Source organism: Colossoma macropomum, unplaced genomic scaffold (assembly GCF_904425465.1).
Source record: "Colossoma macropomum unplaced genomic scaffold, Colossoma_macropomum, whole genome shotgun sequence".
In the NCBI taxonomy this organism is placed as follows: domain Eukaryota; kingdom Metazoa; phylum Chordata; class Actinopteri; order Characiformes; family Serrasalmidae; genus Colossoma; species Colossoma macropomum.
This window is the reverse complement of record NW_023494799.1, coordinates 32256722-32284141: the sequence shown is the minus strand read 5'-3', so window position 1 is coordinate 32284141 and position 27420 is coordinate 32256722. Positions and strand designations below refer to the sequence as shown.

The following is a 27420-nucleotide window of genomic DNA, read 5'->3' as shown; positions in this document are numbered from 1 at the left end:
TGTAGTTCTACAATTACAGACTGTAGTCCATCTGTTTCTCTGCATATTCTGTTAGCCCCCTTTCATCCTGTTCTTCAGTGGTCAGGACCCCCACAGGACCACCACAGAGCAGGTACTATTTGAGTAGTGGATCATTCTCAGCACTGCAGTGATAATGATGTGGTGGTGTGTTAGTGTGTGTTGTGCTGGTCTGAGTGGATCAGACACAGCAGTGCTGCTGGAGTTTTAAACACCTCAGTGTCGCTGCTGGACTGAAAATAGTCCACCAACCAAAATTATCCAGCCAGCAGCGTCCTGTGACCACTGATGAAGGACTAGATGATGACCAACACAAACTGTGCAGCAGCAGATGAGCTACTGTCTACAAGGTGGACGAACAAGGTAGGTGTGTGGACAGAGTGGACAGTGAGTGGATACGGTGTTTAAAAACTATCTGATCCACTCGTACCAGTGCAACACACGTAGCACACCTTCAGTGCTGAGAATGATCCATCACCCAAATAATGCCTGCTCTGTGGTGGTCCTGTGGGGGATGAACAGGGTGAAAGAGGGTAACAAAGTATGCAGAGAAACAGATGGACTACAGTCTGTAATTGTAGTAAGTGGAGCTGATAAAATGGACAGTGAGTGTAGATATGTAATGAAGCGGCCAGCGGTGTATATAAAACTATACTCATGTATATTATACTTGTCAGATCCAATTTATCTGGCCCAATTTAAAAAAAAACTTAAAGGGCCCATATTATAGATTTTCCATGACTGACCTTTAACCATACAAGTTTGATGTAGTATGTAAACACTGTTAAAGTTTCAACATGTACCATTCACTCTCCAGTCTGTATATGAAAATTAAAAAACAAAAACAGCCCATAATAAAAACTAATTTACCCATATTGGCCTTTTCAGCCCACGACAGTTTAGTCCGTCCTTTTACATTGTAGTTGTAAGTGTTTCAATTGTGGCTGCTTTATGAATGAGTCACAGTGCAGGGCAGTCAGAACAGAGTGTTGTGTGTTATCTGGGGCCAATATAATACAAATTATTAATAGAAAATGTTGCAATGTGTTTTACATAATGCTTAGTATTAAACTAGTCTTTCTTAATGGTGTGATATCATTTCAAGTCTTTTAGTCCTTCGAGCTTCAGGTATTCAGAGGTAAGGTAGTAATATATAGAGTGTCTTTTTCTACCACTCCCTTTGAGTGATACTATAGCAAGAATTGATAAGTCCCCCAATGGTCTTTGAACCTCTGCTGTTGAGCCACCTCTCTGAACAAAGTTTGAATACACATGCACGCTTCAACAACAGGTATGTTTTTCACTCTTTTTCTAATGTTTATTTGCTTGTTTATCTGTAGGCTGATGATCATAAATGCCGTTATGCTGGTATCTCATGCCATGTCTGAGTTATTCACTGAGGAGAAATAGTGAACAACTATAGGTGTTATATAAGACAGTTATATATGAACAAATGGGCCGTGAGGAGCAGCAATAGCTAAATTCTGGACATTCTCGGAGCACAGGGAGTCCAGCTAAGTGCTCTTCTAGGAGACCAGAGGAAAGAAGTTTAAGATTTAAGAGTGCACTGTGAGGACCATCCACAGATTTTCAGATCATTAATAAACAGAATGGTTGCACTGATAAGGATACTAAACTCGACAGTCCTGTTAATAATTTCTAACTGCGCCAATAAAAGCTTAATACATTTTGCAATAAATGAATGCTCTCCTATTACGAAGCACAACGTAATAATGTCATGTTAAAACTAAATTAAAAATGGTTAAGTATGTAAAAGCTCTTGAGATGCAGTTGGAGACAAACCTGTATACATACTGACTGTTTTAGTCCAGCCAATGTTGTTTTATAAAGATTTTTAAAATCTACTACGCATTGATAACATCTTTTTGTAAATCCAATCATAAAAATGTCAAAGCTCAATGGAAATATGTTTCTCTCAGGGTGTTTAGTCAAGTTGTGTCCACTCATGCTTAGCCATATTAGCCATATTTACTGTGTTGTATCATATATGAGTGAAAGGCTTTTTTCCTGTGGAATCTAACTAAAACATCTATGTTTATTTCCATTTAAGACAATATTCATGCAAATGATACATGTTTCCTGAGATCTCACTGTGTAGTGCAGTTCTGAGGCCCAGTTTTGAAGGGCACTTCTTCCCAATTTTCAAAATTTCTGCATAATTTGATTGTTGACATGTAAACAGAGTCTTTTAGAGTGAGATTTGATGGGAAATGGTTTATTGAAGAGAAACTTAGCATGGGAATAGAATATGTTCAACACAGAAACATGAGCTCTTATATGTAAAGTTGATAATGATAATGGTAAATATATATATATATATATCTTTTTGTTCCTTACAACACCCTGCATCTAATTTTAGACCTTCTCAAAGCTATTATAAACAATGTCTCAGGCATCAAGCAATGCATTTGTGACAATTTAACACAGTAACTTTCTTTGAGGAGCTTTTAGATTTGTTAAAAGGATTCAGATGTCTGGTTACATCACCACCACTGTGAATAGTTCTCACCTGAAGTTTTCTAGATGGGAGCATTTCGCATCGAACCACTCTGATATTAATGGTGAACTTCCACAGAAATTTTGAAAAATCGATGGAATTCCTCCTTTTCTGTACATTCAGAAACAAAAATCTCAGCTTCTAGAAAACCTGAATTCATGAAATTGTGAGTCCATTCCTAACCCTATTCTAAAGATTATAACAGAAGGGTCTCCATTGCTCATAACAGGATTTATGCTAGATTTTATACCACAAAATGACTGAAAAATGGTTCAAAACAGCATTTTAAAATTTCAGATTCTGTTCTGTAAAATCCTTTCTCTACACACTCCAAGAGTTCTATATAAAACCATGAACATTCAAAGAACCATTTGCATGCTTAAATGGTTCTTTGAATGGTGAAATGATTCGTCACATTGATGGAGGATGTATTGTATATCTATATACATGTATTGTATATCTATGTATTGTATACTCTATATAGAACCTTTTTGAAAATGGTTCTATATAGCACTGAAAACAGCTCTTCTATTGTTACAAGGTTGGCATCATAACGATATTAGAACCATTTTCAAAAAGCCATATACAACACATTCTCCATCAGTCTGAAGAACCATTTCACCATGCAAAGAACCATTTAAGCACGCAAATGATTCTATATAGAACTAATAGTTCTAAATAGAACAGTTGCCTTTACTGAAGGACCTTTGAAGAACCATCTTTTTTTAGGTGCGTAGAGTGTCTTCACAATGAAACATTTTGAAACATTTTATTTCTAACATCATACAAAGGCTAGATTTGTGGTTTAAAACATGCAAATGTGTATATATTAAAGTAAATAATGCCTCACTTTCATATGTCACTTTTTGTAAGAATATGAATATACAAATAAGAACTGGCAAAGATTCATGGTGATATCTATTGTTTTAAAAATGATCCCACCTGTAACCCACCTGTAATATCTTGCCTGAAATATGCACATTTAAAATTTTAAAATATGCACTTTTACATTTAGAATAGGGTGCCTGAACTTTTTTATCATGGAGGGTCAAAGAGCAGTGTTTGTCATGGGCTGAGGGCCAAAATATAAAACAACACAAAAGTCGTCAGTAGGTATTTTTCAGATCAAGTTTTTTAAATCTGTATTTGACTAAAAATGCATTTACAGTGTTTGTATAACATTACACTATATTCTGTTACCAAAGTTGTTCTAATATGCAATTTTAAAAGGAACATAATTTATATATAGTATAAAATGTTTTTGTTCTCTCATAGAAAAGGGGGTGGGGTTGTGGTAACTTACTGTTGGGCCAAATCAAACATTATCATCGGCCAGCTTTGGGCCTATGGGCCATATTTTGGGCAGCACTGATCTACAAGTATGTACACTATGTGAAGGTTGTTCGAACTTTAAAGACATTTTTTACACTTATAGCTCATTTCCAAAACATCCTTTGGGGGCTCTTTAGGGAACCCAAATCGGTTCTTCTATGGCTGAAGCAGAACGACAGTGTACACAAACAAACTACACTGTGACCTTACAGAGTGTTTGGCAGCCCTGTGTGTGTGTACAGACTTGCAGCTAAACTTTGCCTCTTCAAAGAGAACAGAGAGAAAACATGACAGAAGCATGCGGAAGCAGACCAACAGGGTCTTTTAACAGTAATTACGCAATAGCAGCGAAACTGCAGTGCAAGCTGCAATGACTTCTCCAACACAGCTGAAATCTGCCGTCTCAGTATGTAGACTGGAGGTTAAAACATATGACAGCAACGTAGCGGTGAAGGTAAGACTGATACGCTTCTTACCCTTTGATACTCTTTCTATTGAGGCTGTAGGGGTTGTGCATTGAGGAAAGGGTCATCTAGGGTCATCTCCACTTTAGTCTTGGCTTCACTGAAGGAGCACATAGCTAGAAACGTAATTCATTAGACATAGTTTGATACTTATTTAATTTGTTTTGAGCAGAAATGCTGCTGCTAGCCACAAGGAAATTTTGATAGTGGCAAAATTCCTAAATTGTTATTGGATTGTACAGTTCTATGAAGGCCTTTAATTTATTTGATACTGTACAATACTGTGAAAACACAGTAAACAGTATTTTCAGTAAGAGTAAAATAGCAACTTTTACAGTGATTTCACAGCCGATCTACACCACAAGATTACAGTATGGTAGCTGTGTTCGTCTGTAACAACTGTAAAAGTGATGAAACTCAGTATTCATTGGAAAAAATTGACTTTTTATTTTACTACCAGACCTAGTATATATATATATATTGTTTATATATATTATATATTATTATTGTTTATAATTTCCAAAAGCATGACAAACAAAACACTGTAAATGTCTTTAAAATACCCAAACCTGAATAGAATAAAAGGAAAAACACTTAAAATGCTCAACATCAACAGAAAATATAAGACCAGTTAATTTCACAATGAAAGGATGAATTTTGCTATTATTTTACTATATTTGCTATTTTACTTTGAAACATTGAAACATGAAACAACCTGTTAAATATTGTGAAATCCAGGTAGCAACAATGATACAAGGATTCAATTAACAATGAATGCTTAAACTTAACCCCTTCAAATCCCAGGCTTATTGCACACTAAAGCTAAGTGCAAACTGGTTGAGCTATTTTTAGGTTATAGAAGTGTGTGAAGGAACTTTGGGGCCACTGGTCCCACTGGTCTCCTGGCCATTAAAGAATCAACAAAACTTCACTCTCCTATATTAAAAAGTTCTTTTGGGAAGATGGTGGTTCTGGCTGTCCTATGGTTGTCAGTCCTGATCCTGCAAACCACTGCCCTACACTTTTTGCCCTACACAAATTTGGTTACTGTTATGTTCAGAAGATTTGTCTGGTGTCTGGAAAAATCAAACCACTGTGGGATGCACAAGTGCAAAAAGTTCAGAGATTACACTGAATATCAGATCCTGATGCGAACATAGGTTAAAATAAGGATGACTATTTCCCCTCAAGATATGCATCAACAAATAGTAAACAACTTGTACGTGACTTCGCTGACGAAAATAACAGGGAAGTGGCACCTTTTTCCCTTTTTTTTGTTGACTAGATGGAAGGCTGACAAATGTAAGAGAACACTGAGGAATTTACTGGCACAATGAGGAAAACAAAAGAAGGATCTGGTGAGCTTGCAATTAAATTCTTGCCATTATCTCTGTCCTTATCTAAGCAGTGCACGTTTCCTAAGCTTTACTCAAACCACCAAAATGCATTTAGCTAGAACTCTTAGAGATGAGTGACAAATCCCACTAAATATTTTCTTTGTCTTAGATCAGACTATTAGAGACAAAGTTGCTGAGTTACATTAACTGACCACCAAAGCTGTCATAGTGAGCTGAGGCCTAAAGCTAAAGCTAGCAGCTTACTGTGAAATACTTTGAATGTGTAGCTCATGAATCAGGAGCTGTAAGTAAATGTTAGCCTAGATCTGGTTTTGCACATTCAGATGGCTTATTTAACTTTGCTTTAGTCTGGCTGATAGTCTCTGGCCCTCCAAGCTGGCATGCTGTTTATTGCATGGGACCATAAACCAACGGGCCACTTCATTAAAACCACCTTGTTTCTACAATCACTGTCCATTTCATCAGCCCCACGTACCATATAGGAGCACTTTGTAGTTCTACATTTCCAGACTGTAGTCCATCTGTCTCTCTGCATACTTTGTTAACCGCCTTTTACCCTGTTCTTCAATGGTCAGGACCCCCACAGACCAACCACAGAGCAGGTATTAATTGAATAGTGGATCATTCTCTGTCACTGCAGTGACACTGACGTGGTGGTGTGTTAGTGAACTGTTACTACTGGTACAAGTGGATCAGACACAACTGTGCTACTGGAGTTTTTAAACACTGTGTCCACTCACTGTCCACTCTATTAGACACTCCTACCTTGTTGTTCCATCTTGTAGATGTAAAGTCAGAGACGATAGCTCATCTGCTGCTGCACAGTTTGTGTTGGTCACAGTCCTTTATCAGTGGTCACAGGACGCTGTTGGCTGGATATTTTTGGTTGGTGGACTATTCTCAGTCCAGCAGTGACACTGAGGTGTTTAAAAACTCCAGCAGCACTGCTGTGTCTGATCCACTCAGACCAGCACAACACACACTAACACACCACCACCACGTCAGTGTTACTGCAGTGCTGAGAAAGATCCACCACCCAAATAGTACCTGCTCTGTGAGGGTCCATGGGGGTCCTGACCACTGAAGAACATGGTGAGAGGAGGTTAACAAATGGAACAACCATTTAAATGAATAATTATGAAACACTTGATCAAAAATAAAGAACGTTTCAATGGATAGTTCTTTAAAAAACTCAGTTGAAGCCACTCAACTGAAAGATCCTTTAGGGAACCAAAAGTTTCCACCCATTTCAGTAGCGGTTTTACTAAGCCCTTGTCCATTTTGCCTCATCATTTCCCCTCAGTGGAATCCCTGACATCATCCATTACTTTTTTAGCTCAAGTGAAGAGTCTTAGATGAGCCCTCAGAAGGGTGAGGGTTCAAGTGAACACAACTGTTGACTTCAGCAGAAGAACTTGCCCAGAAATCATTGTGACCTAATGCATTTCCTCAAGCTCAAATATAATGCAGACAAAGCTGTTTATAAATCATAGCAGAAAAATACTTCACATTTCAAAACCTGGGCTTTAAGTTACGAACTGCTGCAACTGTTATGCACGACTGCTGGAACGACTTCATTACTTTACTTTGGCAGCTTTTTTCATCAAAAAGAAAGGCACCACACCGACTGCCAGACAATAATAATCACAAATGTTATGAAAATTCACATTGTAAAATTTGCATGGCTAGCTGATTAGCTCACTGAGGTCAACCTGCCGAGGGCGAGTGTGGTCTGCTTGAATAATCTGCTCCTCACCGTCCCCTCCTCCACGTCTGCCATGAGGGGCCACTTGTGTAGCATAAGTGTGATGTAGGTCGAAATGGGCGAGGGTGAACTAAAAATAGAACTGGAACAGGGCCTGGGGGTTCAGTGGCATCACTCCAAAGAATCCTTTATGGCATCTTTCTTTCTAAGAATAAACAACCCTAATTGTGTGATGCCTTTCCTAATCTGTGCTGTGATGATAGATTTATCTTTTTCTGCACATGCTTTTAGACCAGTAGGCTATGATATCACTCATTTACAAGCTCACAAGCTACCGTATACTCAAAGGAGAATTCCAGTGTTTTAACGTTCCTGCTTAATTAAATCATTAAGATGTAAACAGAGTCGTTTAGAGAGTTTAGATGTGAAAGACTCCATTATATAGAAGCTTACTGAGTCAGAATTTGTCATAGTGGTGGTGAAAGGAACCAAACACCTGAAGTGTTTCATGTCCTCTAAAGCTACATCAGAAAAATATCACATGAAATGGCTACAGATGCGCTGTCTGCTGCCCCTTTCTCAAATCCATTCATGGCAGAGAGGTACAGGCAGGTCACTGGTCATTTTGAATGGTTAATCAAAATGGCTTGTAGACATCAGGACCCCTGGTTCTCATCACCACCACTGTAAAGAAATCTGAATGCAGTATTTTCACACCTTCATTAACCTGGGAAGATTCCTCACTCATTATCTGATCAATTCCCCATCATGGCCTGTGTCATGTTAGTGTATTACACAGCAGATAAGTACTTTGCTCTGGGCTCTTTTCACCTTGTGTGGCCTTTGTTAGCTTTACATAACTAATTAGATTCGGCCACAACACTCCGGTCGTTTGAAGTAGAGAGATTTGAGTAAATCAAGTCATTCCCGTAATCCATAATGCCTTCTCCAGGTGTTCCTGAACAATGTGGACAATCAGTAGGAGACAGTGAGAGGTGGTGTCTGGGCAGACTTCCTCCAGCACTGAGTTCTCTGGTATGGAAGTGGGTAATTCTGGAAAGAAAACAATCATGACATTTTTGTCTGCAGCGGTTTTTGCAGGATGTAACGTTAACCCTCACATGTCTTGCCCTGTGCTGAAGAAACAAACCCCGTTCCTGCATGACATTGCCAGATGTTTCTACCTCCCTTTTGTAATCTGATGTCTGAGGAGCTGATTTTGGGTTTTGCTGATATGCATAGCACAGCAATCAATCTATGATCAGTGAATTTGATCATACATTGTTTCATTAGCATTTCTTATTGGATATGGAAGTTAAGATTAGAAGTACAGAATCCTGCTAATCAAAGAAGGGAAAGTAAAGAAACTCACACCCCCGACACACACTCATCCTGAGGTCGTCTTCTTAGCCAAAGCAATGCTAAGTGGCAAATCTAGGTCGAAGTTTGATCACAATGATGACACAGAGATTAGAACCATTTCTGCAAACACTCACATGCTGTAGGATGTGTTTGTGACTAAACCTGAGCATAAAACATGAACATAATCTGGATGTAAAAGTTCCCCTTTTTGTGGTGAGAGGGGAAACTGTCAAAGTGCTGACTTTGCTTTCTGTTGACCTCAGTCTGCCATCTGCCAGTTCACTCTAACAGCAAATCACATTTTACAACTGAAAAAGCACATGGATTAAGAGCTCAGATGAATCTGTAGGAAAAGTAAATTCCCAAAATCTAAAACAAGTGCGGCCATAGAAGAACCACTGCTGATTCCTTAAAGAACCTCTCGATGGATGGTTCTTTAAAGGGCCCATCCTACATTTTCTTAAATTTTATTTTTTTCCCTGATGTCATATTATGATGTTTCTGTGGAGTTGTGTTCCAAGAACAGTCACAATTAAATTTTTACATATATTACAACCTCTCTTTATACCTTTGAATTAACCCTTTACATGGCCAGGGCCTGCTGGCAGGCCCGAAGTTTTATTGCACACTTCTATAACATAAGAACAGCTCAGCCAGTTTGCACTGAAGTCCCTGTAGTTACTGAATAATAAGCCTTAGTATGTAAAAAACATGGGGTTTTAAGGGGTAAAACAGGCAGTTTTTGTCACTGTGCTTTTAAAGGGGAATTCCACCAATTTTTGGTATAGTTGAGAGGTCAATCAAGTCATTCAGAGTGGTTTGATGTGAAATGCTTTGTGCTAGAGATACTTATGGAGTCAGAATTATTCACAGTGGGAGTGAGAGGAACCAGATGTCTGAAGAGTTTAATCCCTCTAATAGCAACATCACAGGAGCTTTTTAATGTATGAATATGCTGCCTGATGCCTGAGACACTGTTTCATGATAGTTTTTGAAAACTGTTTATGGCAGAGAGGAATGCGTAGGATGTTGTAGGCTTTTTTTCAGATTTACCACGTTTTTTCACCATCGTCAATATTACATGCAAAAACTCAGAAAATGTTGGTTCATTGGTCATTTTAAACAGTACATAAATTGGCTATATTTGTTCTGTAGACATTATATCCCTTGGTTCCTAACACCACACTGTAAAGAAATTTGAGACAGTAAGTTTCTCTACAATGAACTATTTCATATCAAACCTCTCTGAATGCCTTTGTTAATCTCTTTGATTAATGATGCAGACATTTTGAAAATTCAGTGGAATTTCCCTTTTAGAGAGACATATGTAAATGACCTCTGCTCTGACTGGCTATCCTGTACTGTGCCTCACTGAAAAGGCCAGACTGAATTACTCCATTTAGTGTTAATGGGCAGAGCTAAACTGCTATAGGCTGAATGGGTAGATAGTCGCATGCAGAAGTTTGAACACCCCCAGTCAAAGTACATTATGTTGATTTTCTAAGTGAAAATAAGTCAAAACATCTACAGAGGCAAATTTGAGTGTTTCTATTTATGTGATGAGTTGAACATATGAAAAGAAATCAAGAAATAAAATATAAAATGTGTACTAACTTTGCACAGGCTACATTTAATGTTTTTCCCCATGTTAAACATGTTAAATTCCACAAATATACAGTAATTATGCATTAAAATGTATAGAAATGAGTTCTCTCAACAAAACATTTTGCACATAACTATATGTAAAGGCATTAGTTTTCATGACCTGACAGAAACATTCAAAATGGGCTGTTTTTTGCAGCTTAGTAAGCATTGATGGTCTGTATGGAGAGGGAACAGCATATTTTGAAACCTAAACGATGTCTAAACACTACATCAAACTTTATTATTTAAAAAAATTAGGACAGTTTGGTTTTCCATGATATCGGCCCATTAAAATAATGCTTTTTGTGAATGAGACGTGTGTGAAGAACTTTTTTAAAGTTGAAAGTGTTTTTTCCTAGAACTGTATGTGGAATCTTACCATCAGAGATGACCACCATCTTTTTAACTGGTTCAGCTGTTGGTTAAATGCAGATGTGCCTCTAAATAGCTTTACTCCTCTTCCCCTTTTCCTTCACGCTAGATCAGAACCGTGTAAACAGGGCAATCAGGGAGAGCACTGCGCATTGTGTGGAGGAGATAAGCTTGTTTTTGTATTCATGCATGAGCTGATCTAATTCTGTCTTTAGCATATAGACACAAATCATCTGGAGGTAAACGTCTCTTTTGATGGCCCATTGGGCTGCCATGCATCTTTGAAGTCACTTTACCACTGAGCTTCTAAACCAGCTCATCACAGAGTACAGAGTTGCTTAAGTGATCTTGTAAGTCCATGTTGTGTCCTTGAGAAGAACCCCAGGGAAACTTTCAGGAGGGGAAAAAAACTTTCAGTGTTTTAGTGGTTGCAGCTACAAACAGAGGTGGGTGAGAACTAGCTGCATTTAGTCACTTACATGTACTTAAAGGGGAATTTGACTGATTTAAAAAAAAAAAATCTGCATAATTCAGTTGTTAAGATGTGAACAAAGGCATTCAGAGTGGTTTGGTCTTTACAGTGGTGATCATATTAACCAGGGGTTGTGATATAATCAACACAAATATAAGCATTTATTTACTATCCAAAACAACCAGTGAATCTACCCAAGTTTTTTTTTTTAAATGTGATGTTGATGATGGTAAAATAATGGTAAATCTCAAAAGTTTTCTTTGGGTACCATTTGCCTATGGGGTACTATCTCTGTCCTGAATTCATTTTTAAAATATTTTAACCAGTAATGATATTGAAATGTAATAATATCTACATACAATATGCTTCATTTTGTGCATAACAACATTGCTTCCTTGTGGTACAATTCCAGCAGCCTCTTGGAGTTTATTGCTTTATAATAAACACTTTTTTTCTGTATTTATAATTTTCCTACCAAGCTGTATGTGATCATTCTCTCTGCTTAGTATTCTAATCACTGACCATTCTTTTATGACTGGTCAAAACTATTGTAAAACACATTTAAGAAGACACCTTGTTTCTATCATCACTCAATTATGCAGACAGTGATTTTTTTAATGATAACACTTTTACTCGTGCATAAGCAAGTTTGTCAGGAAATGAATCTACTTTTTACTCCGCTCCACTTCAGCCATTCTTTTTTGCTTCTTAATTCCTTCACTGGGTTTGATTTCACCCTGTTTTGCGGATTTGGCATCTAGACTGCTCTGATCAGCATTATCATTTTATTTTAGACCAAAAGAGAACCCAAAAAGACAATAGCACCTAGTGTACTTTAGTTCCTCTGCTGATAACTGGAGAAGAAATTCCACTGGAGTTGTATGAAGAAATGCTCGAGGAGGTTTTGGCTGCTTGAGTTATGATTTCATTGAAGTAACAATATATCTGGGTTTAGGTTGCTCTACTTCATCAGTCCACAACCCCAGCCTTTTCTTAAAGACAAGCCTTGTTTTTAAGAGCGTAGTCCTGCATGACAGTCAGGCAGCAGTTAACGGTGGGTTCATAGCGATGCTAGCTGCATGTGAATAGGGTGCAAGTCCTGAGATAGAGAGTGTTTCCACTATCAGTCTCAGAAATGTGCAGCCCCTCACCCACCACACAACAGGGAGGGCGGAGTCAGCTGGATTCTTAGAACTAACGCATGCTGACTGAAAGGCGTACGCAACTCTATATATTGTGGGCGGTTTGCCAGCTAAGTCAAATGAGAGTACGATCTAAGGGAGCATATGGACATATAGGATCAGTGTGTCCAGTGTACTGTCCAGTGTAGTGAGTATCTTGTTTTATATCTACTGCTAGTGCATATCTGCATAACTGCACATTTGTGTGTTGTGTATTATTTTTAGCGGACAATCTGTTTTAGGGGTTAGCAACAACTTGTAAAAAAAAAAACAGTATTTGGGACATTTTTTGTAAAAATGATATAAGCATTTAAAGTATTTAAAAGAAAGGAGTCAACTGTAAATAAAGCATAGTTTGGCTTTTTAATGTAAAACGTTGTGCAACATAAAATAGAAAACAAATTAAATGATCATGCAAAAAGGCAGAATGGCTAATAGCTGTTTTTTTGTTGGAGGGGCTCAAATGAAACCACTCAGTTGAAAGGTTCTTAAGGGAACCAAATGTGGTTCTTCTCTAGCATCACTCCAAAAAGTGTAGTTTATCTTAATAACACTGACTTACATTCTTATACTTATTTGACAATATAAAAAGGACAGTTACAGTACTAACATCTGATTGGCTGAGCTTTGACAAATGCAGTTGAATAATACTTAATATATCATTGTTTGGTAAGGATTCAGAATTTGATTTGACACATCACAGTGGTGTCTCCATACAATACATACATAATGACACTACATAATGATACAAAGTTCTTCACTTAGTGCATAACAACACTCCTTTCTCGTGGTAAAATTACAGCAGTCTCTGAGGGCTTATTGCTTTACAATAAACATCTTTCTCTACATTTACAATTTTCCCAACAAGCTGTTTGTGGTCATTCATCGTACTTAATATTATAATCACTGATCATTCTTTTATGATCTTCAAATTGTGAACCAAAACAACAGAACAAACAATATAAAAAAAAACCTAGAGTATAGTTTCTAGGTTTGAGATGTCTGCTTTGCACGGCATTAACCATGGAAAGTTTAAATTAGAGGCAAATAAACTTTCCATTGTTTTGTCTTTGTTGATAACACACCTTAAGACGGTTTCCAGACTGAAAAGGCATCATGGATTCACATTTTGAATGAATGTTGTTGTATTTGGTCCTTTTTTGCCTGAGGAACCCTCCCTGTTCTTCTTGTAACCTCCAGGTTTCAGTGAGAACTGAGAAGAACTGGAAACGACACTATTACACCAAAATGGCCACACAGGAACCTGCAGACAAGTTAATGAAGTTTTCTTGCTTTACTGAGTGAAATAAAGAGGTGGTTTGTGAAGGAGTGATGATTGACTGACGCAAGACAAGCCTGAAGCTGAACTTCATTCAAAGCATGATTGATTCTTGTTTCATCTTCCAGGTACAATGCTGTGTGGCTGATTTTCTTCATGCTTGGATTAGGAACTCTACTGCCATGGAATTTCTTCATGACTGCCACAGCGGTATTGAGCTGTCCTTCTTGCAAACTGGTGTTCATTGAAAATGTTCCAGTTGTTATACTGATATTTTGAAATGCCATCTATAAGGAGCATTACTATCCAGTCTAATATCCTCTGTGTCCACGTCTGCAGTATTTTACCAGCCGCCTGGCGGACAACTCAACCGTCGTGGGAGAGGCTGAGGGAGACAACCGGAGCGTCTTGCAAGCCAAGTTCAATAATGTGATGACTCTGTGTGCCATGATCCCACTTTTAGCCTTCACCTGTCTCAACTCCTTTCTACACCAGAGGCAAGTATGAAGCTGTTTATTGTTAATCTGAAAAACAAGTATGCTGGTTAGTTTATAAGCTGGACTGACGGATGGATGGTCTGAAGAATGATGTGGTGTCAGTTCACAGCAAGAGCACCTGAACATTTCTGCTGAAATGTTCAAAAAAGTCGAGTGAAATATTATTCAGCAATAGACAACATTTCAATAATGGACAAAGACCTAATACACTATATGTCCAAAGGTTTGTAGACACCTGCTCATCCAACGTTTCTTCTAAAATCAAAGTTATTCATAGAGAATTTGTTCTATCTTTGCTACTATAACAATATTTACTCTTCTTGGAAGGCTTTACGCTAGATATTGGAACATTGCTGTGAGAATTTGATTGCATTCAGCCACAGGAGCATTAGTGAGGTCAGGTACTGATGTTGAATGATTAGTTCTCGATCACAAATACCATTCCAACTCATCCTGAAGGCGCTGGATGGAGCTCCACACTGCTCCACAGTCCAATGCTGGTGGGGCTTCATACCCCTGTAGTCAACGCTTTGGGCAGGGTGACCCATTCCAGTGGTCAATGCTTTTCTATGGAGATTATCCTTGCCATGTGTGCTCAACTGAGCACCTGGGTTACCTTACAGTAGCTGGATTCACTAATTATAAGGGCTGTCTGGACACTTTCGGACATATAGGTTATGATGATGAATGGATAAATGTGTAGGTAGACAGTTGAGTAGATGATGGTATGGATGTACAGTATGAAATGTATGTATGGGTGCATGAAACAGTAGCATGCATCTTTTCTCAGACTGTTCAGGTTTCATCATTTCATAACCTTTGACCTTATCCTCATAACAGAATCCCTCAGAAGCTAAGGATCATGGGTAGTTTGTCTGCCATCCTGTTGGTGTTTTTGGTCACTGCTATCCTGGTTAAACTGTCAGTGGAGCCTTTGCCCTTTTTTGTGATCACCATGGCAAAAATCGTCATCATTAATGGTGAGTACTGCTTCACACAAATAAACACACATAAAATTTTTTTTTGAGAATTTACCTGGATTGTGTCTATTTGTGTGAAATGTGGTGTGACAGTGAGCTGTAGATGTACTGTAAACCTTGACTATCAAAGCTAGGCATTAAGTTAAAGCTATAAATGTCAAAATGTAAAAACCCTTATTTATAATGCTCATTTTTGATAGCACATTTGTAGGATTTTTAATAGTGTAGTGGTGGTGAATCATGGCTATTAGAGTTAGGTCTCTAGTTTGAGCATAAATGTCAAAACCTGATCAAAAAATGAGATAAAAGGGCTCCAGAGTGGCGCAACCGTCTAAGCATTGGCCCTATCATCAGGAGATCACAAGTTCGATCCCTGGTGATGCTACAGCCATCCGTAGCCGGGAGTCCAAGAGAGCACAACTGGCCTCGCTCTCTCTGGGTGGGTAGGATGGCCCCTCCTTCTCCCCCCCATCACCCAACGCAATGCTAGTCAGCGTTAGCTGACGTAGCAGATCTGGCGGTTGGCGCTTTCCTCCGAGTGCGTTCGGCTGTCCAATGACGTTGCGTGAGCGGCAGTTCAAAAAGAAGCGGTGGCGCTTCACAGGTCTCGGAGGAAGCCTGTGTTAGCCTTCACCCTCCTAGCGTTGATAGCATCGTGTGATTGGGGGAGTCCTAACTAGTGGGTGGAATTGGAGATGATTAAATTGGGGAGAAAATCGGGTAAATAAAAAAAAAAATGAGATAAAAACATCTCTACAGTAATTTTTGCTAGCGCACCTATGGAATTTCTAATGATTTGTTAGTGCTAAGTTACTGCTGGTGCATGTTAATAGTTTTTGGCCACTCTAGATTAATCACAAACATTTGAAGCAGGCATTAACATACATTTTACCTTGCATATTGCAGACTCTTTCAGTAAAGAACCCTGCCGTAGAGTTGCCGCCACTTTTTTTTTTAGTTTACCATTTCTAAATGACTGAAACCTGGTTAGACTACTGCTCATACATTCACAGTCAGTGATGTATCAAGGACTTCCAGAAGGCCTGGAGTGACATTCTAGAGCCCATGTGTCAAACACAAGGCCTGTGGGCCAAGTCAGGCCTGTGGTACAATTCTATTTGGCACACAAAATTATTGTAATTTTCTGTCAATATTAGCCCATTTCACCACAAACTGCACTACAGTTCCCAGCATGCACTGCAACATAATGTGTGCTTCCACCCCCTCTCCAACAATCTATGGGAATGCACCACAAAAACAAAACAAAACAAAAAAGATGCCAGGTGTTTAGTTCAAGTGAATAGGCAGTTTTAAAAAACCTACTGTACATTGAGGACATTTAAAGAGTTTTAACAGTTATCTGCTGCTAAGATAGTCCATTGTTTTAGGTAAAACATAAATTGGTCCCACTCATTGTAAATCAAAATGTGATTGGTTGATTCCACTATCAGCTTTCAATTATAGTGACAGTTATTCTAACATGTAAGGCCATCAGTCCAGCTCCTGAAGTTCTAACCAATAGGAGATCTAGTTTGACTGTATCAATCGAGATACTACAGGATTGTTTTCCCCATTTCTAAAGATTTTAACCCTTCTGTTTCCATCCAAAACTTACAAATAACAACACTTACAGAGGTTAAATAAACTAGCATGATGATTGTGGTAAATAAAAATGAACTAAAAATTACAGACATGTATCTGAAATGGTCAGGCCTTCATTGCCCTGAGGGTTCCCAGTTGGACACTTGTATCTAGCTGTCTCAAAAACATCTCATTAAAAGCCAAGCACTTGTGCATGTGTGTGGTCAACAGTGCATTTATGTGTCCTCACTTCTCACTTGTCCAGCATTTGGAGCTGTTCTGCAGGGTAGTCTCTTCGGCATGGCTGGGACACTGCCTGCCTCCTACACTACACCAATCATGAGTGGCCAGGGGCTGGCCGGCACCTTCGCTGCCTTCTCTATGATCTGTGCCATCGCAAGTAAGATTACATAAAAAATAGGCTTAAAATATGCCTCAAAAACGCCTTCTAAAACCTCTCCTTCTAAAACGCCTTCTAAAACCTCTCCCTCTAAAACGCCTCCTAAAACCTCTCCCTCTAAAACGCCTTCTAAAACCTCTCCCTCTAAAACGCCTCCTAAAACCTCTCCTTCTAAAACGCCTTCTAAAACCTCTCCTTCTAAAACGCCTTCTAAAACCTCTCCCTCTAAAACGCCTCCTAAAACCTCTCCTTCTAAAACGCCTTCTAAAACCTCTCCTTCTAAAACGCCTTCTAAAACCTCTCCCTCTAAAACGCCTTCTAAAACGCCTTCTAAAACCTCTCCTTCTAAAACGCCTTCTAAAACCTCTCCCTCTAAAACGCCTTCTAAAACCTCTCCCTCTAAAACGCCTTCTAAAACGCCTTCTAAAACCTCTCCTTCTAAAACGCCTTCTAAAACCTCTCCTTCTAAAACGCCTTCTAAAACCTCTCCCTCTAAAACGCCTTCTAAAACCTCTCCCTCTAAAACGCCTTCTAAAACCTCTCCTTCTAAAACGCCTTCTAAAACCTCTCCTTCTAAAACGCCTTCTAAAACCTCTCCCTCTAAAACACCTCCTAAAACCTCTCCTTCTAAAACGCCTTTTAAAACCTCTCCCTCTAAAACACCTTCTAAAACCTCTCCCTCTAAAACGCCTTCTAAAACGCCTTCTAAAACCTCTCCCTCTAAAACGCCTTCTAAAACGCCTTCTAAAACCTCTCCTTCTAAAACGCCTTCTAAAACCTCTCCCTCTAAAACGCCTTCTAAAACCTCTCCTTCTAAAACGCCTTCTAAAACCTCTCCCTCTAAAACGCCTTCTAAAACCTCTCCTTATAAAACGCCTTCTAAAACCTCTCCCTCTAAAACGCCTTCTAAAACCTCTCCCTCTAAAATGCCTTCTAAAATCTCTCCTTATAAAACGCCTTCTAAAACCTCTCCTTCTAAAACATCTAGGCGAAATATGGTTCTTATCTCCTTCTCCTGCTGTCTCTTTCTTCCTCAGGTGGTTCTGCTATAACGGACAGTGCTTTTGGCTACTTCATCACAGCCTGTGCCGTGATAGGCCTCGCCATCCTGTCTTACATTGCTCTCCCCAAACTGGTGAGTGTAAAACCAGACGCTGCCAATAGCAACAGTTATTCCATGCACTTGTAAAGAAACACCATCTTTCCTCTTGTAGGAATTTTTCCAGTACTACCAGGAAAAAAGCCATAGCAGTCCTGAACAAGATGAGAACAGAATGGATTTGTTGCGAAAAGGTGGACCACTTTTGTATTTTGGTTGTGTATTTTGGATTTCCACTCAAGTTTGTGATTTTAAATCTAACGTGAGATGTTTTGAACCTGCTTTAGGGGAGAACAAGCAAGGAGCAAGCACCAGTGAGGACGTTCAGAAGAGTCCTTCCATTGTAGACATCTTTAAGAAGGTACAGCTCTGCGTTTCTCTCTATATATATCTGTACTGCACTTTGATTAGGTTGAACGGCCATAAAAACCAAAGGTCCAGAAGGCTTGTTTGAAGTGAATAACTTAGAGAAAGCACTTTTAATTTCCTAAAAAGTCTTAGAATTGAGTTTTAAAAGGGCCATTATTTGATAGGTTCTTTATAGAATGGTATCATTCCAAAGAACCCTCTCTGTTTTTAAGAGTGTAGGTCAGGGTTCGCAACCCAAATGTTAAGAAGAGCCATTTTGTCCTCTCAACAAAAATCAAACCGCCTTGGGAGCCACAACATTTCATGTCCATTTTACCATCTTAGCTGTGAATATGTCGCTGTATGTGCTAAATAAGATAATATCAACGAAAATTCAGACTAACTTTGTTCTGCTTTAAGGTTTAGCACAACTATAGCTGCTTTTCTTACATCTCGGGCAGGAAACAAAAGTAGAATAGTTTCCTGTAAAATGTCTTTCAACGTTTGATTTTTTATGTGGCTGAAGTCGCTTCTCGTTCGCCAGCTACTTGTTCGAATTCTACCGGTCCACCTTAAATGGTGCCTGACGCACCAGAATGTAACTGCTGCACCATATAAGGTGGAACGGGAATGAGAAGCGACTTCAGCTTTGTGACTTTTTAGTGTTTGACAGTTTCTTGTTGCAGATTAAATGTATCAGGAAACCAGCTGGAGTAATTATAAATGCAAATAAGTCCATTCATCTCCAAATTATCGACAAATTCAATCAATTCAATTCAAGTGTACATTTTTTCATCTTCACGTATGTCACTCTTTCAGTCATCTCTCTCTCTCTCTCTCTCTCTCTTTCTCTGTAGATCTGGGTGATGGCCTTCTCTGTGTGCTTTTGCTTCACAGTAACCATTGGCACTTTCCCTGCTGTCACTGCAGATGCTAAATCTAGCATTGCTGATGGAGGAGCTTGGGGTAAGCTGCAGTGTGCATGTGTTTGTGCTTTAGGCTTAAATTCAGGCTGCACATAAATGAGTAAACATGCATGTGGGTCAACACATGTGAAATCACCAAATACCCCAGACTGACCATCCCATATTTGCTTCATACTTTCAGGGAATAATGTCATTGTGTGCAGCTGATGGTGTTAGACTTGTGTCTTAATTAGTTTATGGGATATAGAGGTTTTGAAAAGTATGCATATCCTTAATTTGTGCCTGAAAATAAGTACTATAAAAGGGTTACAACTTGGAGTCTACTTTTAAAGTATTAATGCTTTATGCAAGTTTTCAGAGGTGGTTCTACGGTTTAAGGAGTAGTTAAACTTTGACCTTCTACATATTCAAGGTTTCTGATTTATGGAGTCATAAATAAAAACATCACCATGGAACACAATACAATAATTTATAGAATTGGAAAGAGTATAGTTTATTATCTAATGCAATTTTGTGACTGACACTTCAGTAAAGTTTGGTCTTGATTAGTAACACATACTAAAATTTGAAAGATGCCTGTCACTGTGGAGATATCTACGGCTAAATTTTGCACAAAAATGTACACTTTTTAAAATTGCTTTTCATGCATCTTCTTCTTTTATAGTTAAACGTCCCCCTTAAAATGTTTTTTGGGTGCCCTGAAGCCCCCATTAGGCTGTGAAGACACTGCTAGGGGGGCACTGGCAGTCATTATCTATTTATTTTTTTAAATATCAAAACTGCAATACAATATATGGATGCTTAACCAAACCAGTAGTTATAAAAATAGCAAATGTTAATGTTGTGATGATGATTTGCAAAAATAAAACACCAACATTTTTGGGTCAATCTCAATGATTGGTCTGGCAAAATTCATGACTGACAGAGCTAGCAATAGGTACGTATAGTTTCAGTGCAAGTCAGTGTAAAAACCTTGCAAAAGGTTGGGAAGCTCTGTCATTAAACACAGAACAATCTTAGAAAATGATGTTAACACTTTAAGTGTGATGACCTGTCTCAGAAACTAAGGAAGGTACAGGCATAAAATTTTGCATGCTACATGTTGAACACAAATTCACAGTTTCCTGAAAGTATTTTGTAAATGTGAGATGATCAGGGTTTTACTGTCACATCACATTTACACACGTGCGAAGGTGAACGAAGATCTTAGGTGCGTAGCCCACTTGTAGTACTTAAATATACAAAAAATAAATAAGAAAAGACACAAAGAAGAATATATGTATATATATACATATACACAATATACACATTAGTATACATCAGTGTTGCACCATTCAATATACAGTTTTTGTACAGTAAAATAAGTTATGAAATAAAAGCTATGATATGTTTTACATATGGGATAGAATATTGATATATACACACACACACATATATATATATATATATATATATATATATATATATTACAGATTACAAGATATGGATAGAAGATGTACAAGATGTCAATCTATATGTGCAGGTATAGATTGGCTAAATAAATTAAATAATATTTAAAAAAAAAAAATTTAGATTTAGGTCAAATGGATAAATGATCAGTTCTATATTTCATATTATAAATCATGTCGATCTGATATTGTTGGTATTGTTGACCTTGTTCCCTCTCATTTCAGGGGATTACTTCATCCCCGTGTCCTGTTTCCTGCTCTTTAACGTGTGTGACTGGGCAGGCCGGAGCTTGACTGCTGTGTGTATGTGGGTAAGAAATCCACTTAACACATGCATACATACACAAAACTTACATTTTGCTTATTAGAATTTCATCAGTTGGTTGTGTATGTGACTAATACAGCACTGGCCTTGTTATAGGACTGAATTCTAATTCACCACCAATGTAAGTCTTCCACTGGCTGCAGTTCGTTTTATTCAAACACAAATTCAGAATCAGTTTCACACTATAATCAGCTCTGATTCAGAGACACCGAGGCTTTTTGCATTCAGTTCCACTAGTTTCAGGGTGGCACTTCATCTATTCTAAGTAAGATGAACCGCTTAATGAAGCTGATTGTACCTTTAATACATTGAAATTGCAGCTTACACTGAATTACCTTTGAAACCAGTTGCAAAGGGCTTGTTAACAAGTCAATTATTCATTTATCTAATATGTTAATTTATAGGCTGCCATAAAAAACAGACTGCGGAGGAAGAGAAGGCTTAATTATTCTGTGAAATGAGAAATACATGTCTGCTCGTTGTGTTTAAACGCTAGAAATACTTTTTTGTACGCTTTCACTGGAAACAAAAGGATCAAATTGTTGACCTGCCCAAAAAGGCAAATTATCCAGTCAGGATTTATTTTCTCTGTGGTATCTAGGTAGATACAGTCAAGCTAGCTCTCCCATTGGCTAGGACCTCAGGGGCTGAAGCCTAATGTGTCAGATTAACTACCAACATAATTAGGAACTGACAGTGGAACCAACCAATCACATTTGAGTTACAAAAGGTGATTGTGTTGTGTGAGGCTACTCTGGGCTATCTGGAAGTTCAAGATACTCTATGCCAGGACTCTTTGCTGAAAGAGTCACTGTAAAACTGCTACAAGGTAAAATAAACGCTAATATGTTTGTCACAAGCTTGTCTGTCTGTCCCAAAATGTTTATGTGAATCACCATTAGCTTAATGCTAACGTATTATCAGAATTACATACAAGTGCTAGCAGGAATTAGCATTACTGCAGAAGTGTTTTTTCCTTGTTTTTCATCAAGAGTGACGGCTCAACACTGATTTAATACCTTTTGTAATAAGGCTGTGAAGTTATGTAAACGTTTCTGGATGGGGTTTGATTAACTTTGACAGAAGAAAACCTTAAAACAGCAACTCACATTTGACTTACATTTTGTTTGACATGCATTATAAAGTATTTTCCACTAATTCTGTCTCTTTATTCCTCTCTCAGCCTGGGAAGGACAGTAAGCTCTTGCCGATGCTGCTGCTGGCCCGTGTGGTCTTTGTGCCCCTCTTCATGTTATGTAATGTCCAGCCACGCTACAGCATTCCCATATTCTTTGAACATGATGCCTGGTACATCGTCTTCATGATCTTCTTTGCCTTCTCCAACGGATACTTGGCCAGCCTCTGCATGTGCTTTGGTCCCAAGTAAGTCAACTCAGTCACCTCCTACACTAGTGGTCTCCAGTCCTGGTCCTGGAGAGCTGCCTTCCTGCAGAGCTTAGTTCCAACCACAATTTTCCATTCCTGCTCCAGCTAATCAACCTCTTCCCAAGTCACTGATTGGCTGGATCAGATGTATTAGAGTTAAGCAAGGGGCGGGGCAGCCTATGGTATACGGTTTGGAACTAATGTAATTAGTCTGTGTATTTAAACACGAAACATGGTTTTGTGATGAAGCATGCCTTTAAAGGGGGCAGCTGATTGGATACAGGTTGGAACTAAACTTGGCAGGAAGGAAGCGCTCCAGGACCAGGGCTGGACACCACTGTCCTACACCTTTAAAAATGAAGGTGCCACAAGAGTTCTTTGGAGGGATGCTACAGAAGAAGCACCTTTTGTTCTCTAAACCTCTGGTTCTCAAATCTTCGCAGCCCCTCAGATGCTCCATATTTTTGCTCCAACTTTTCTCACACTGCTTAGGGATACAGCAAAATGGGGAATCTCTGAGGACCAGCCGGAGAACGGCTGCTAGAACATTTCTATAGATGATTATTTAAAGGGCTCATATCATGCGAAACTGTTTTTTTTTTTGTTAAAGTCTTGTTAAAATTTCAAAATGTACAGTCCAAAAACAGCCTGTTTTGAATTCACTGTCTTTGTGATGTCATGAAAATGTACATATATTGGTGTATTCAGCCTACAGTAGTTTAGCTCAGCACATTCACACTGAAGTTATAAGGATTGTCTCAGCCTGGGTTGCTTTTTTATTGAATTGCAATACAGGACAGCCAATCAAAAGCAAACCCCATATCTCTCTTTCTCTCTCACTCTCTCTCTCTTGTAGAGAATTCAAATTTCAAAAGTGAACCTCAAGGATAAACAGGGATACTACCATGACTTTAGTTTAGTACAATAATTTGGCTGTTTTTAACTCAGAAGAGACTGTTTTGAGTTTCCAGTTTTTTGTAAGTACATAGGAACATGATGCCATTTTTTTCAGCAGATTTTGGTTGAATATGCTATATTTCTTTAAAAACATCCATCGTATGGTTCTTTGGGGAGCCAGGTTATTCATCTAACATGTCTTTCCAAAAAGTCCTTCCAAAAACCCTTTTGGCAGCTTTATTTTGAAGAGTTGTTGGTTCTGGCTAACAAATAGTTTGCCTTTACAGTCTTAAAGGAATGGTTTAAGAAACTTACTCAATCAGTCAAGACATGTTTAGTTTGCCTCTGATGCTACAAGGCTAATGTAATAGGTCTATATATACTTCAGACACCAAACATGTTTTGGCTGGGGGAACACTGTGCGTTAGATTTTTCGGTGAAGCATGCTTTAAAGGGGATATGAAGGCCTTCCACACACAGGATACAATACCACACCACAAAGTGCTTTGGCTGATGTTTCTTTCCTCTTCTGTCCATCCAGAAAAGTGGCTGCGAACGAGGCAGAAACAGCCGGAGCAATCATGGCCTTCTTCCTGTCTCTCGGCCTCGCTTTGGGGGCTGCCCTCTCCTTCCTCTTCCGAGGGGTTATTTGAGGAGGCCAAAGACCAACACAAAGACCAATCAGTAAACAAACATACAGAGCCTGCTTTTGCACAGTTTTACACGTCTGTCTGTTTTTTTTTTACAAAAGAAAACAGCATCACTTTTCTACAGATGAGGTCTTTGATGGTGAACACTGCAAGGACAGCGTGATCCACGATAAGGCTAAATATTAAAGGCTGGTTTTGTGGACATAATTTAAGCCGAGTCTTGAGCTAAACTGCAATGCTAAAGGTGTTTTATCATTAAAAATCCTTTTTAGTCTAGGTTTAGGCTTAATTTGGGTCTGGCCCTAAAAAGTTTGGCTGTCCACTCAAAGTTCAAAAGCATGTGTGATAGACAAAAAGAACAAGGCAAGATTGCAGGATGATGACTTAACATATCTTTAGAATGGAGAAAGAGCTAAACACTCTGTGAAGCTCAATAAGGCTGCCTCACTCAGACCATGAGCAACAGCGCAGGATTTAACCAACAGTCATTTGTAGAAAACCCATTTTATTTGTAGCCATTTTTATTGTTGATATTTCACTGCAACTGCCTTGAATATTTTATTATATGAACATTATTGAAAACTGAGTTATTCTCAAGAAGCACAATATTTTTAGTTATTAGCAAGTAGTGTAACACGTGTTGGACATTTCCAGTTATGAAACCACACTTTCTATGAAGGTGTGACATTTATATTAAATAATATTCTAGCATATAATAATCTTTATATTAACTGATCAAAACGTTAATTTTCAGATCATTTAATATTTTTGTAATAACACTAGAAATTATTTAATGCAATTTTTTGAACATGTTTTTCCACTATAGCGTCGAAATATTTACAGTCATGGCATTTTTTGCTTCCTCAACCATCAGTGATTTTTGAGTAAAATCAAAATTTTATTTTGTTTATGTCCTGTTTTATGCATTTTATGAACTTTGAGAAGTTTTACCGTTTCCGTAGATGATAAGGTCAGTTTTTTACATCAAGAAAAAAAAAGACATTTTTGTGGTAAATCCCACCAATTTTTCAAGATTTCTGTATAAATAAATTGTTGAGATGTAAACAAAGTCATTAAGAGTGCTTTGATGTGAAAAGCTCCATTCTAACTTGCCAAGACAGATTTGTTTACAGGTGTTGTGATAGGAACCAGACATCTGAAGTGTTTAATGCCTCACAGAAATGTATTACACACATAGGTAACAAATTCATTGCCTGATAGTAGACATAAAGGGTTACAATAGTTTTGAGATAAGCTTTTTACCCAAAATGCATTTTTAACATTGGAGAGGTACAAGCATTAACTGTAGTGCAAAATTCTAAAGAAAAATATATATATTTTTTTCAAATTAACCACTTTTTTACCATCACCCACATTACATATAAAAACTCAGAAGACAGATATGTTCCCTGGTCATTTGGGATAGTAAATAAAATGGTTATAAATGTGTTGTAGACATTTCGACCCCTGGTTCCTATCACTACCACTGTAAAGACATTAAGTCAGTTTCTCTACAATGAACCATTTCACAACAAACCACTCTGAATGACATTGTTTACTTCTCAACCACTGAATTATGCAAAAAGAAATATACATATAAGTGGAATTCCCCTTTAAATAGAGACCAGTTGAACATTTGCATGTAATTCTATAAGCCCTGAGAGGCGTAAATACTTTTCTTCATGTCTTTGGCTGTTGCTTCTCATGCAGAGCTTAGTTTATGTTTTTCTAATCATTTCCCAACTACTTTTTTCAGTTATATGTAGCTGTCAGTGCTGTTATTTTGTGCACAGGCTTAACAGTGAAACTGCAGGCCCAGTAAACAGCTGTTGTGAGGATGCTGTGAAAACCCTTAATATATGGAGAAGACCACATGTACACTCTACCTCTCATACTGAGTTAAAAGATGATTTTATACTGCTTTACATGTTCTGTGCACTTTTTACAAATGAACCAAAACATCACAATGTAAGCCTTATTAATAAACACTGTGTATTACTATGTACTCCATCAGTTTCGTCTACTTTTATTCATCAAATTCAAACTAACGACCTCTTTAAAAAGACCTTACTGAGCTGATGTGGGTGTGATAGAGTATATAAAGACATATGCAGGACAGGGGGTGCTCCCGGACCAGGGCTTGGAACCTGCAATCAGAACTGAATACAAGTAGCTTGATAGCAAAGTCCAAAACCAGAACACTGCCATTTTTTATCTGCCAGGCTTAAAGGACCAGTTCAGTATAAAATCAAATTTAAATACATTTACAATTACGACAGATCAGTTGATCAGCAAAGACATGCTAAATTGTGCTTCTTTAGTCTAGAACTCAAGCAGTGAGGCTAACACTGCTAACAAACACTACAACTCAATAGTCACCCAAATAGCCCAAATCATTTCTGTAAAAAATACAACACCAACCCACTCAAACCTCATCCAGGTCTTCATTGAAGTAATGCAGACTTGTTGATGTGGTTTAAGACACAGTATGACTTACTGTGAACTATAAAACTGAACAAAACTATGGGCAGCATTGAAATAAAATTTTAGTGCTTTTAGTGATTTTCACAGCTATTGGGCTATTTGGGTGACTACTGCGTTCTAGTGTTTGTTAGCAATGTTAGCCTAAAACTCCAAACATTTCTCGGCCTATCAACTACATCAAATAAATCTGATGTCTCTCTGAATGATTCCTTTAAAGGGAGGGTCAGTGGTGGCTAACGCCATGTCGTCATAGTGAGAAACACACATTTCATTCAAGTAACTCTGCTGATTTTTCTAAATTCCTGCATAATTCAATTATTAAAATGTAATTTTGACTTTGATTTGATATGAAATATTTCATTCTAAAGAAAATATTCATGTCACAATTATTCACAGTGGTAGTGATAATAAGCAGAAATTTGAAAAGTTTAAGGCTTTAAAACCTACTTTGCAGAAAGTTATTACAAGAAAATAGTTACAAATATGCTCCCTTATGTCCGAGACACTGTTTTATGATAGCTGAGATAAGATTTTGGCCTAAAACCTGTTAAATCATTCATAGCTGAGAGGTACATGCAGGGTGTTATAACGCAAAACAGTCCCCAAAGAAACCCTTTTTTTCAGATTTACCACTATTTTACCATCATCAAAATTACATAGAAAAACTCAGAAGACGTCTAGGTTCACTGGTAGT

The 27420-nt window shown here is 38.1% G+C and overlaps 1 protein-coding gene across 7 annotated transcripts; it reads left to right on the top strand.

The window, feature by feature from the left end:
- Positions 1-1031: 1031 nt before the first annotated feature.
- Positions 1032-26247, top strand: slc29a1b (solute carrier family 29 member 1b). Of its 7 annotated transcripts, none has more exons than XM_036585883.1 (14): positions 1154-1309; positions 5618-5690; positions 13627-13700; positions 13834-13915; positions 14045-14202; positions 15043-15182; positions 17029-17163; positions 18201-18298; positions 18378-18456; positions 18550-18623; positions 19468-19576; positions 21210-21295; positions 22493-22692; positions 24134-26247. In XM_036585883.1, the coding sequence occupies exons 3-14, from the start codon at positions 13675-13677 to the stop codon at positions 24243-24245; spliced, it is 1299 nt and encodes a 432-aa protein (XP_036441776.1). In that variant the 5' UTR covers positions 1154-1309; positions 5618-5690; positions 13627-13674; the 3' UTR covers positions 24246-26247. The 7 variants fall into 7 exon arrangements, with proteins under 7 accessions (XP_036441773.1, XP_036441776.1, XP_036441775.1 ...); XM_036585884.1 differs by lacking the exon at positions 1154-1309 and adding an exon at positions 4200-4322; XM_036585882.1 differs by lacking the exon at positions 5618-5690 and having other exon boundaries at positions 1186-1309.
- The last annotated feature ends 1173 nt before the right edge of the window (positions 26248-27420 follow it).